Raw genomic sequence first — 13,624 nt, 5'->3', positions numbered from 1 at the left:
AGACACATCAACATCCACAAAGAAATGGTTAATTGGGCATAAAATCAAAAATGTTCTATGGCCATCTCAGTCTTTGGACTTGAACTCCATTGTGTTCCCTGTGGCTCAGTTGGTAGAGCATGGTGTTTGCAACGCCAGGGTTGTGGGTTCGATTCCCACGGGGGGGCCAGTACAAAAAAAATGCATGAATTGAAATGTATGTATTCACTACTGTAAGTCGCTCTTATCCAGAGCGACTTACAGTAGTGAATACATACATTTCAATTCATGCATTTTTTTTGTTGTACTGGCCCCCCACAACCTGGAGGTGTAACAATACATCATATAGATGTATATAATGAACAGACTAGGTCTATACTGCTCCTACATGGTGTAACAATACATCATGTATGAACAGACTAGGTCTATACTGCTCCTACATGGTGTAACAATACAGTGCATTCGGAAAGTACTCAGACCCCGTCACTTTTTCCACATTTTGTTACGTTACAGCCTTATTCTAAAATATTTTTTTTAAATACTGAATTGACACACAATACCCCATAATGACCTCACAATACCCCATAATGACAAAGCAATACCCCATAATGACAAAGGAAATACATTATATATATTTCTTTGCTCATTTATTAAAATAATAAACTGAAAAATCTGCATAAGTATTCAGACCGTTTACTACGTACTTTGTTGAAACACCTTGGGCAGCGATGACAGCCTCCAGTCTTCATGGGGATGACGTTACAAGTTTCTACCATTCTTCTCTCAAACTCTGTCAGATTGGATGGGGAGCTTTGCTACACAGCTATTTTCAGGTCTCACCAGAGATGTTAGGGTTCAAGTCCGGGCTGGTTCACTCAAGGTTATTCAGCGACTTGTCCCAAAGCCACTCCTACACTGTCTTGGCTGTGTGCTTAGGGTCATTGTCCTGTTGGAAGGTGAACCTTCGCCCCAGTCTGAGGCCCTGAGTGCTCTGGAGCAGGTTTTCATCAAAGAGCTCTCTGTACTTTGCTCCGTCCATCTTTCCCTCGATCCTGACTAGTATCCCAGTTCCTGCCGCTGAAAAACATCCTCACAGCCTGATGCTGTGCCAGGTTTACGCAAGATGTGATGCTTGGCATTCAGGCCAAAGACTTCAATCTTGGTTTCATCAGACCAGAGAATCTTGTTTATCATGGTCTGAGAATCCTTTAGGTGCCTTTTTGGCAAACTCCAAGCAGGCTGTCATGTGCCTTTTACTGAGGAGTGCCTTCCGTCTGGCCACTCTACCATAAAGGCCTGATTGGTGGAGTGCTACAGAGATGGTTGTCCTTCTGGAAGGTTCTCCCATCCCCACAGAGGAACTCTGTAGCTCTGTCAGAGTGACCATTGGGTTCTTGGTCACCTCCCTGACCAATGCCCTTCTCTCCCAATTGCTCGGTTTGGCTGGGTGGCCAGCTCTGGGAAGAGTCTTGGTGGTTCCAAACTTCTTCCATCAAAGAATCATGGTGACCACTGTGTTCTTGGGGACCTCCAATGCTACAGACATTTTTTGGGACCATTCCCCAGATCTGTGCCTTGACACAATCCTGTCTCGGAGCTCTATGGACAATTTCTTCGACCTCATTGCTTGGTGTTTGCTCTGACGTGCATTGTCAACTGTGGGACCTTATATAGACAGGTATAATCATAAACAATATTATTTCATGTGGCATAAACAAAAACACAAATTCTCAGTCAAAAATATAAGTCAGAACACAGCGCCTTTATTCTCTCATGTGATTTCAGGTTCTGTGACTGGGAAAATGTCTTTCCACACAGAGAGAGATGTGGTAGGGCTTTTTTGGTGTGTATCTTCTTATGCTCCTTCAGGCTGCTTAACCAGGTAAAACGCTTTCCACACTGGGAGCATTGGAAAGGCTTTATCCTGTGTGTATTCTCTCATGCTCTTTTAACGGACCTTTCTTAGCAAAACTCTTTCCACACTGGGAACAATGGAAAGGCTTTTCTCCTGTGTGCCTCCTCTCGTGAGCTTTTAGGTGCCCTGTCTGAGTAAAACTCATTCCACAGTGGGAACAGTGATAAGGCTTTTCTCCAGTGTGTATTCTCTCATGCCTTTTCAGGTTAGCTAAAACGCTAAAAGTCTTTTCACAATGGGAACATTGGAAAGACTTTTCTCCTGTGTGTGTCCTCTCATGAGCTTTTAGGTACCCTAAATGAATAAAACTCTTTTCACAGTGGGAACATTGGAAAGGCTTTTCTCCTGTGTGTATTCTCTCATGAGCTTGTAGGTCCCCTAACTGAATAAACCTCTTTTCACAGTGGGAACAGTGGTAAGGCCTTTCTCCTGTGTGTATTCTCTCATGCCTTTTCAGGTTAGCTAACACGGCAAAACTCTTTTCACACTGGGAACATTGGAAAGGCATTTCTCCGGTGTGTAGTTTCGCATGCTTTTTTAGGTTTCCTATTAGAGTAAAACTCTTTCCACAATGGGAACATTGGAATGGCTTTTCTCCTTTGTGTATTCTCTCATGAGATTTTAGGTGCCCTGTCTGAGTAAAACTCATTCCACAGTGGGAACAGTGATAAGGCTTTTCTCCTGTGTGTATTCTCTCATGCCTTTTCAGGTTAGCTAACATGGTAAAACTCTTTCCACACTGGGAACATTGGAAAGGCTTTTTTCCTGTGTGTGTCTTCTCATGCAGTTTTAGGTTCCTTAACCAGCAAAAACTCTTTTCACAGTGGGAGCAGTGGTGTTGTCTCGCTGGTTTGGGCGTCTCTGGGTCTGGTTCCCCTGAAGGACTCTTCCCGCTGTCAGAGTGAGAGTCTGGTTTCTCTCCTGCCAAAGACAAACAGAGAATCCCGTTAAACAGAGACCTGAATGAAATCTCCACAAGATAAAACTGTCTTCCTATGAGGTTTAATCCAGACTAGATCCCTCAATAAAAGAGCAGAACTGGTCATCACAGAGTGGCTGTAGTGCTTTGTAGGCTGGGTAAAACCATTTGAATTCAATACATTTTTGGCAGCATCCCTTTTGAGTTAAAAAAAGCTTTCCTTACATGTTGGACTATGGAAGAAGTGGTAAGAAAGTGACTTCATGTAACTGAATGTAAAAACATTCATGAGATATACAGTTGTAAGTGTATATACAGTACCAGTCAAAAGTTTGGACACACCTACTCATTCAAGGGTTATAATTATTTGTTTTACCATTTTCTACATTGTAGAATAATAGTGAAGACATCAAACTATGAAATAACACATATGGAATCATGTAGTAACCAAAAAAGTGATAAACAGTTCAAAATATATATTTGATTTTTCAAAGTAGCCACCCTTTGCCTTGATGACACCTTTGCACACTCTTGGCATTCTCTCAACCAGCTTCACCTGGAATGCTTCTTCAATAGTCTTGAAGGAGTTCCCACATATGCTGAGCACTTGTTGGCTGCTTTTCCTTCACGCTGCGGTCCAACTCATCCCAAACCATCTCAATTGGGTTGAGGTCGGGTGATTGTGGAGGCCAGGTCATCTGATGCAGCACTCCATCACTCTCCTTCTTGCTCAAATAGCCCTTACACAACCTGGAGGTGTGTTGGGTCATTGACCTGTTGAAAAACAAATGATCGTCCCACTAAGCGCAAACCAGATGGGATGGCGTATCGCTTCAGAATGCTGTGGCAGCCAGACAGGTGTGTGTCTTTCCAAATCACGTCCAATCAAGCTGTAGAAACATCTCAACGATGATCAATGGAAACAGTATGCACACCTGAGCTCAATTTCGAGTCTCATAGCAAAGGGTCTGAATACTTATTTAAATAAGGTATTTATGTTTCTTATTTTTAATAAATGTGACATTTTTTCTCCAAACCTATTTTCTCTTTGTCATTATGGGGTATTGTGATGCCATTATGGGGTATTGTGATGTCATTTTGGGGTATTGTGTGTAGACTGATGAGGATTCTTATTTATTTAATCCATTGTAGAATAAGGCTGTAACGTAACACAATGTGGAAAGACTTAAGTGGCAAAAAAAGGGGTTAAAGACATGTCTCTCAGATATAGGACAGACACTTCAGAACAAACTTCCTTTGGATGTTTTGGGGGACTGTTGTTCCATGTTGTGAATGTTATGCAATGCGTTAGTATGGGTTATAGCAGTATGGCCAAATATTGTTTTACATAAAATAACTTTTGAATATTTCTTTATTGATACTTCTATGGGTCTTAAAGTTCAAAATCAAATAGCAAAAATATCCTTGGTATAACCTTGTTAAAACAGTTTTTAAATTGTCAATACTGCCCCCTAGCCCCAACAGGTTAACCTGTTGAGGACAGACGTTCCATTTCGTGACAAGAAAATTCCAAATATTCCATTACCATACTTAGAAGCATGTCAAACGCTGTTTAAAATCAATTTTTATGCTATTTTTCTCGTAAAATAGCAATAATATTCCAACCGGGCAACGTTGTATTCATTCAAAGGCTGAAAGAAAAAAATGGAGTAGTCTCATGACCGCGCATCTCCAGTGTCACTGTCCCCAGGCTGACCACTTACAAATTCTCCTGCTGTTCTTCGCCCAGAGACAGCAGACACCCCATTCCACTTTCTGGCGGCTTTAGAGAGCCAAAGGGAGCCTTAGAAAGTGTCACGTTACAGCACAGATGCTGTATTTTCGATAGAGATGCAACAGAAGGAGAACAAATTGTCAGACAGGGCACTTCCTGTATGGAATCTTCTCAGGTTTTGGCCTGCCATATGGATTCTGTTATACTCACAGACACCATTCAAACAGTTTTAGAAACTTTAGAGTGTTTTCTATCCAAATCTACTAATTATATGCATATTCTAGTTTCTGGGCAGGAGTAGTAACCAGATTAAATCGGGTACGTTTTTTATCCGGCCGTGAAAATACTGCCACCTATCCCAAAGAAGTTTTAAAACAGTTCCATATAGCTTAGAGGAACCTCCCCCCTCAGACAGGGCTTAGACTGTAAAACTATAATTTAGATCTGATGATCGGTGGAACAAGGACATCCTCAGACAGTTTTACAGTCTAAGCCCTGTCTGAGGATGTCCTTGTTCCACCGATCATCAGATCTAAATTATAGTTTTACAGTCTAAGCCCTATCATTTTGATCTTATGATCGGTGGGACAAGGACATCCAAGCCGGCCAAACACTCCCCTAATCTGGACGACGCTGGGCAAATTGTGTGCCGCCTCATGGGTCTCCCGGTTGCGGCCGGCTGCGACACAGTCCGGGATCGAACCCGGATCTGTAGTGCGATGCAGAGCTGCGCCACTCGGGAGGCTGTTGATACCTAGCACTACCTATTATATTTGTTAGCACCACTCGGGAGGCTGTTGATACCTAGCACTACCTATTATACTTGTTAGCACCACTCGGGAGGCTGTTGATACCTAGCACTACCTATTATACTTGTTAGCACCACACGAGAGCGAAGCTAGCGTGGTTATCCACATGTTTTACCAATAGTATAAATGCCCCGTTACCTGCAAGCTCTTCCTCAACAACAATGCAGTATTCAATATCAAAAGTAAAGAAATGTTTTAAAATGCAGGGAACCAAGACTAAAGATTCTATTTTAAACATAAATCTTATCAAACTTATCAAACTCGCGTGGTGCAGTTGAGTTGTGGGTGTCAGAAATAATGTAGCTATTTTTACAGCAGGAATTCTGATAAATAAGTTGTAGCTGTGACGAGGGCTTAACCACTCACTGGCCAATGAAAACATGTTCCCAACCTTTTCATGTGGTTGCATCAAGTTGTGTCTTTACGGTGTTTGATGTTGTGTTGTCATAACCTCCGGGAGGAGAGCATGGATGTTTATCCTGGGAGATTCCATGCCAGCGGAGCCTGGAAATATTTGTCAGAACAATCCGAGATATCAAAAATATTTTCAGGCTATTTTCAGGCTAGGCTGCTGTGTGTGTGTGTGTGTGTAATGTGAAGATAGTCAAGAAGCTCCCGACGAACAGTTCTTGTGCTGACGTTGCTTCCAGAGGCAGTTTGGAACTCGGTAGTGAGTGTTGCAACTGAGGACAGACGATTTTTACATGCTACGCGCTTCAGCACTCAGCGGTCCCGTTCTGTGAGCTTGTGTGGCCTACCACTTCGCGGCTGAGCCATTGTTGCTCCTAGACGTTTCCACTTCACAATAACAACACTTACAGATGACCGGGGCAGCTCAAGCAGGGCAGAAACTAGATAAACTGACTTGTTGGAAAGGTGGCATCCTATGACTGTGCCACATTGAAAGTCACTGAGCTCTTCAGTAAGGCCATTCTACTGCCAATGTTTGTCTGTGGAGATTGCATGGCTGTGTGCTCGATTTTATACACCTGTCAGCAACGGGTGCGGCTGAATTAGCCGAATGTAAACTTAAGTTAACAAAAAATGTATTGGTTCTGCAATGTTGAAAATCCTATAAGATGTGGAGAACATCAGTTTCAACTTATTTTAGAAGAAATGGGTCATTATTTAAGAAAAGTGCAACGGTGCCAATATGTTTATCTGCAAATGTATCCAATCAAATTAATTTAGCAATATTCAAATCATATATCAAATCCAATTCAAGAGGTTAAGGTTGGAATCAAGAAATGCAAAATTCCATTAATCTATATAACAACTTAATAGACTATCAAATCAAATCTTATGTCACATGCACTGAATACAACACCTTACAGTGAAATACTTACAAGCCCTAACCAACAATGCAGTTAAATAAATAAATAATAATAATAACTTCAAAAAATACAAATGAGAAATAAAGATAACAAAATAATTAAAGAGCAGCAGTGAAAAATTAAGAGGATCTATAGACTAGAGTCCTGTCCAGGGGAAGTAGGTTCCTGTTACTATGAGCTGCTCTGGATCAGACAAGCCAAGGTTCCTGTTACTATGAGCTGTTCTGGATCAGACAAGCCAAGGTTCCTGTTACTATGAGCTGTTCTGGATCAGACAAGCCAAGGTTCCTGTTACTATGAGCTGTTCTGGATCAGACAAGCCAAGGCTCCTGTAACTATGAGCTGTTCTGGATCAGACAAGCCAAGGTTCCTGTTACTATGAGCTGTTCTGGATCAGACAAGCCAAGGTTCCTGTTACTATGAGCTGTTCTGGATCAGACAAGCCAAGGTTCCTGTTACTATGAGCTGTTCTGGATCAGACAAGCCAAGGTTCCTGTTACTATGAGCTGTTCTGGATCAGACAAGCCAAGGCTCCTGTAACTATGAGCGGTTCTGGATCAGACAAGCCAAGGTTCCTGTTACTATGAGCTGTTCTGGATCAGACAAGCCAAGGTTCCTGTTACTATGAGCTGTTCTGGATCAGACAAGCCAAGGCTCCTGTAACTATGAGCTGTTCTGGATCAGACAAGCCAAGGTTCCTGTTACTATGAGCTGTTCTGGATCAGACAAGCCAAGGTTCCTGTTACTATGAGCTGTTCTGGATCAGACAAGCCAAGGTTCCTGTTACTATGAGCTGTTCTGGATCAGACAAGCCAAGGTTCCTGTTACTATGAGCTGTTCTGGATCAGACAAGCCAAGGTTCCTGTTACTATGAGCTGTTCTGGATCAGACAAGCCAAGGTTCCTGTTACTATGAGCTGTTCTGGATCAGACAAGCCAAGGCTCCTGTTACTATGAGCAGTTCTGGATCAGACAAGCCAAGGCTCCTGCAAGGCTACTTACTTACTATCGTGGAAAATTACAAACTTTGTTATGCACCTGCTCTGTATGAGCCTTAAACCTGTACATTTCCTCTGTCTGTTTCTCTCATGTCAGAAGAAACCAGTGTTTCTCCTCTCCTGTTTCTGAGTAACTTGGTCACGCGGCCAACAACAAAGGGCCGTCAGAGAGAGACCAGTTTTTGGTCCATCCTGTTCTTTTCGTATCTTTCAAGGGCAAAGCCGTGTGGAGATATGAAGAGAACAGAGGCTAGTTTGAGCAGCAGTGACAATTCTATCAGCAGAAAGGAGCAACAAAGCTGGCGTCATCACTTGTTTGTACACTATGTTCCCATCATGATGTCACACACCTGCTAAACTGCCACGTAGACAAAGGTTCTAGAAGCGGAGACCTCTTGTTCGTTGGGCTCTTGGCTGTTGCACCTGTTGTGTGATTGTTAACTGCTCCACAATTGGAATTCTTATCATAAAATAAGGTATTTGAAGAATCTACAGTCTCTCTTTCCCTTTCTGGTTAGAATTTCCATCACATTACTTATATAATAATTTACATGTTCAAATATCCCAATCATCAAATGAAAATCTAAGGCTTTACACTTGTATCCTATACATCAATGTACATACTTTTTAAAATCTCAATTTTAGACACGAAACAAACATTTTTTGTAAGTAAACCTATTTTGTTGATGACTTCATATAAACAATATGATTTCATGTGGTGTAAACAAAAACACTAATTCTCAGTCAGAAACATAAGTCAGAACACAGCCTCTCTATTCTCTCATGTGATTTCAGGTCCTCTGACTGGGAAAATGTCTTTCCACAATGAGAGCAGTGGTATGTCTTCTCCTCCTGTGTATGTATTCTTTCATGCTTATTCAGATGCCTTAACCGGTTAAATCTCTTTCTACACAGGGAGCAGTGGTAGGTCGTATCCCCTCCTGTGTGTGTCCTCTCATGCCTAGTCAGGCCCCCTAACTTGGTAAAATTCTTTCCACACTGGGAACAGTGATAAGGCTTCTCTCCTGTGTGTGTCCTCTCATGCTGTTTCAGGCTCATTAAACCCCTAAAACTCTTTCCACACTGGGAACAGTGATAAGGCTTCTCTCCTGTGTGTGTCCTCTTGTGCCAATTCAGGTTCCCTAACTGGGTAAAATTATTTCCACAGTGGGAACATTGGAAAGGATTTTCTCCAGTGTGAATTCTCTCATGTGTTTTCAGGCACCCTAACCAGGTAAAAGTCATTCCACATTTGGGGCAGTGGTAAGGCTTCTCTCCAGAGTGTATTCTCTTATGTATTAATAGGTACCCTAATTCGTTAAAACTCTTTCCACACTGGGAGCATTGGAAAGGTTTTTCTCCTGTGTGTGTCCTCTCATGCCTATTCAGGTACCCTAATTCGTTAAAACTCTTTCCACAGTGGGAGCAGTGATGATGTCCTCCTGTTGCTTTGGGCGTCTCTGGGCCTGATTCCCCTGAAGGACTCTTCCCTGGGTCTGATTCCCCTGAAAGACTCTTCCCTGGGTCTGATTCCCCTGAAGGACTCTTCCCGCTGTCAGAGGGAGAGTCTGGTCTCTCTCCTGTCAAAGACAAACAGAGTATCTAGTTACTTAGTTGTCTCCTGTGCTGTACTGTGTGGCCAAACTGGTGAAACATATAAGTCTATGATTGGTTCAGATTTGGTCTTGTTTGGGGGAGTTCATTAAAATAATAGCCAGTGTGAAAAACAGTGGTCACCAAGGCATTCCTAGTCAATCATCAAACATTTCTGTAAAAACCCAATGTGTTTCCCGTTTGCTCCAGCAGTATTCTAAAGTGTTGTGAATTTAGCAGTAAAAATATATATTTTACCGGCCTACAACACCCAGTTTCATCACCGCCCTCTCCTGAGACTGAAAGCCCAGAGACTTGCACTTTGCCCGGGTGTGTGGTTTTGTCTGGGGGCTAAAATGAACATTCGAGGCCATCAAGCCACTATGCTCGGAGATAGTTTTCATTTCAACTGAGGTCTTGGCTACGATTCAGACCTGAATACTAGAGGTTTCTGATACTTTCAAAACAGATTGAACTAATCTGTGAAACGAGACTGTGCTTGTTATGGCCTCACTCAAAACAACAGTTACACACCATGATGATTGCAGCACTTTACACCTGACTACCTCTCTGGAGGCTGACGTGAATCAATGCTGATCTGATAAAGGTACAGGAGAGCTGTGTGAGCATAGGTTACAGTAGGTTGTATCTCTCTAGGTCATGCCAGTAGGTTACAGTAGGTTGTATCTCTCTAGGTCATGCCAGTAGGTTACAGTAGGTTGTATCTCTCTAGGTCATGCCAGTAGGCTACAGTAGGTTGTAACTCTCTAGGTCATGCCAGTAGGCTACAGTTGGTTGTATCCAAGTGGAAACAATTATCAACCCAATGAGGAAAGTGTTGAATTTGGTCAACAACAAAATGAATGGCTTATTTGCTACGTGAGGTTTACTTGATCTAACAGAAGTTTCGTAATGATTAAGTTGTTACGTGGACACGTGACATACCGACAACTTTGATAAAACACTATAGGATTTGTCTCCAGATCGCTATGCATATTCATGCTAGTAGCTTAGCATCTCTCTCCATTGAATACAGGCGGTTGACGACAACAACCCTCATAGAATATAAACAATAGATTACAATAATAAGATGTATCCACCAATCCAAAGACAGGATAGGTGGGGAGCGAGACAACCCACAGTGCAGCTTTGTGGACAACGACTCCCCTTGTTAGGGCGGAGAGACATCTTGTCAGTATATCCATAATCTTTGGTGTAGCCAACCCAACTCTCACATGGCTCTATTGGGGGTCACGGTGTGTAGTAAAACATCACTACATTAAAATCACTACATGCCGTGGCCCCCCAGTCTGCGGTCAGCAGATAGACCCTCCTCAAATATATATGTTAAGTCACTTTTTGGAAACGGAACGGAGAAAACAAGGGGTAGCTTGTTCTCTACGTCGTCTGATTCTAGACATATCAGTCATCATCCCAGGACCCTCCGTTGAAGAGGTATTGACGAGCCAACTCCGAATATCCAAAGTTAAAAACTAATTGAAGGCGGTACTTACTGGTGTTAATCAGATCTCCTGTCTCCTCCTCTTCATCTTTCAATGTGACAGTAATCTCTCCTTCCTTCTTCACTCCAAAAACAGCATCATCCTCTTCTTCCTCTTGTTTAACTGAAACGTCTTTCTCTTCATCTTTCACTGTAACAGCCTCACCCTCTACTTCTTCTTTTACTGTAACATCCTCCTCTTCCTCTTCCTCCTCTTCTTTCACAGTAACAGCCTCACCCTCTACTTCTTGTTTTACTGTAACATCCTCCTCTTCCTCTTTCACTCCATAAACTGCTTCCTCCTCATCTTTTACTGTAACATCCTCCTCCTCTTTCACTCTGAACGAGTCTTCCTCTTGTTTCACTGAAACGTCTTTCTCTTCTTCTTTCACGGTAACAGCCTCACCCTCTATTTGTTTTTGTATTGAAACAGCCTCCTCTTCCTCATCTTTGACGAGAGCTTCTTTCTCCGTGCAGCAGACCTCTTCTTTAGCAGCAGGAGAGTAGCTCAGTGACCGCATGGTCGGGATGTTAGCTAGCTAGGCTAATGCTAACTTAACCAGCCCGCTAGCTGAATAATAACAAGAACACCGTAAATATGAAATTAAATCGGATAACTAACTAGACGACAGAAGTGGGTTTAAAACACAGTGGCTAATATACACTAAAGCGTCTAAAGAGCTTAATTGGTTCGGCTATTTTGTCTAGCAAGCTACCGAGGTTGCTGACGAACTGTTGTTGCTGTTGAAAGAAGAGTTCCGTCCACTACATTATACGTCACACCAACAGCATTACCTTAAATTCCCAGACCGCCATCTGCTGACTGGAGTGGGTAACGCAGTTGAGTAAAATGTATATTTTATTTCAGACAAAAAGTTAAAGTGTAGGAAGCATTAGTTTTTACTCACCAGCGTAACAACACAGTGTGGTTAAAGACTTAGTAACTTAGTTGTAGTCACGATATGGTTACCTATAAGTACAAACAGTTATGTTTTTGTGTTATTACATATTTATTAACTTATTTCTGGAAGTCTTCTAAACTACCCACAATGCACTATGTGCTACAGGGTTTGTATCCCAGTATAGTGAAGTTTAACTCGGCAACTCGAACAAATTCTTATTTACATTGACGGCCTACCCCTGTTTCCAGTTGTCCACATGGCTGGGAGAACCTATTCAAGTAAGTAAGTAAATAGATTTTGAAAATGTAAAAAAAAACGATGTATTACTAGCTACAGTGCAGGCTAAATGAGCTGCTAAATGAGCTATCTATCTAGCCAACGACACATTCTGTATAGATAGATAGCTAGCTGGTGATATTTAATTCACTTAGCTAGCTAACTTCATATTAGCTAGATATCTATTTATCACTGTAAAAAACAAACTCCACATGCATTTGTAGGTAGCTAGCTAACAGCCATGGAGGAGGGTGAAAGGATAGCAGCCCCAACTGTCAGTGAGAGAGGAGGCTATTCTGGATAGGGCAGGTACTTTTGTGTAGTTCCTGTCCCTAGAAGTGAGGACGGAGATAATAGTAACATAATATTCAGTGTGGTGTAATTTGACTATAATGAAGTCTGTTTCTTGTGAGGTTTTCTGTCCTCAGATAAAGAGCTCTATGAAAGCCAGTCTACATATGAAGAGGTCCCAATGAAGAGCAGTGGTTCTCAGTCCTGGGGACTCAGAGGGGCACATTGTTGTTTTTGCCGTCACACTGCACAGCTGATTCAAATGATCAACTCATTATCAAGCTTCAAGTGGTATTTATGTATTCATTTGTGATGCCATCCTTGATATGGTCCTGTTATTGTCACATGCTACACATGTACATATGTGTGCCCATGCATCTATCAATCCAATGTTATCATGATTTGTTATCAGCGATATTATACTTTAGTAATCCACAATGACCTGGTGATGTAACAGTCTAATAATTACATTGTCTTCCATATTCCTACAGATACCTTGTAACTGGAGATTCCTTCAAAACGATTGCCTACAGTTACCGTGTAGGGCACTGCAAGGTTGGGTGACCAGGGTCATCTGGGACTGCCTCCTGGAGGAATTCAGGTGTGTGAAGGCTACCTGTGTCCTGTGTAACTTCATGAGGATGGACACGAGGACCAGGAGGGGATCTGCTGCTCGCCGCCGTGTGCCAGAGGAGGAGTCTGCTGCTCTGCAGGATGTTTCAAGGATGGGGTCCAACAACGCAGCAAGAGAGGCAATCCGTGTGCAGATCTTCACCTCCTACTTCTTCAAAGAGGGTGCTGTTCCCTGGCAACACCATAGACTACACTATGCACAACCAAAGTTAAGAGCCTTTCACATTGCAATAAGAGTATTCTTCCATTTACTTAGCTATGCCAACTGGAGTTATTCAATTCACAGTTTCTCTCCCTTTGATTTCTACTTGTCAGGTGAGGGTGCTGTGTAGGTAAGGGTGTGATGTCTGTACAAAAACAAAACAGACTATTTTAAATCACCCATATTGAAAAAATGTAGAACAATTAGACACCCTATAACCCACACCTACACACTCATGTATCAATCTGATCGATGGATTGTGTTGTGCAGTAAGCAGGTTCAGGTGTATAACTGTGGCTCCTTCCACCTTCAAAAAATAGGCAAGAGGGCCAACCATGGAGAATAGTAAGACACTTCATTATTTCTATAACTACACTATATTGTTTGTCCTCATGTGTCCATTCATGTTTTTCAACATAAAGTCTCTGCAGCCACTTAGTGTGGTGTGGACACCAGGTGAGGCCACACACAGATTCCTGTTGAACACTGTTGCTTTAACTACCTTATTTTCTCAATAACAGTCTCTCTCCTTCACTTC

The 13,624-nt window shown here is 42.2% G+C and overlaps 1 protein-coding gene across 1 annotated transcript; it reads right to left on the bottom strand.

Moving 5' to 3' along the window:
* Nucleotides 1-1,606: 1,606 nt before the first annotated feature.
* On the bottom strand, nucleotides 1,607-8,746 carry LOC115186688 (zinc finger protein 79-like). The gene is made up of 2 exons (XM_029746227.1): nucleotides 8,039-8,746; nucleotides 1,607-2,815 (listed from the first exon to the last, which is right to left on the bottom strand). The coding sequence occupies exon 2, from the start codon at nucleotides 2,613-2,615 to the stop codon at nucleotides 1,899-1,901; it is 717 nt and encodes a 238-aa protein (XP_029602087.1). The 5' UTR covers nucleotides 2,616-2,815; nucleotides 8,039-8,746; the 3' UTR covers nucleotides 1,607-1,898.
* Between the last annotated feature and the right edge of the window lie 4,878 nt (nucleotides 8,747-13,624).

This window comes from Salmo trutta, unplaced genomic scaffold (assembly GCF_901001165.1).
Source record: "Salmo trutta unplaced genomic scaffold, fSalTru1.1, whole genome shotgun sequence".
NCBI lineage: Eukaryota > Metazoa > Chordata > Actinopteri > Salmoniformes > Salmonidae > Salmo > Salmo trutta.
This window is presented reverse-complemented; position numbering and strand designations above follow the sequence as displayed.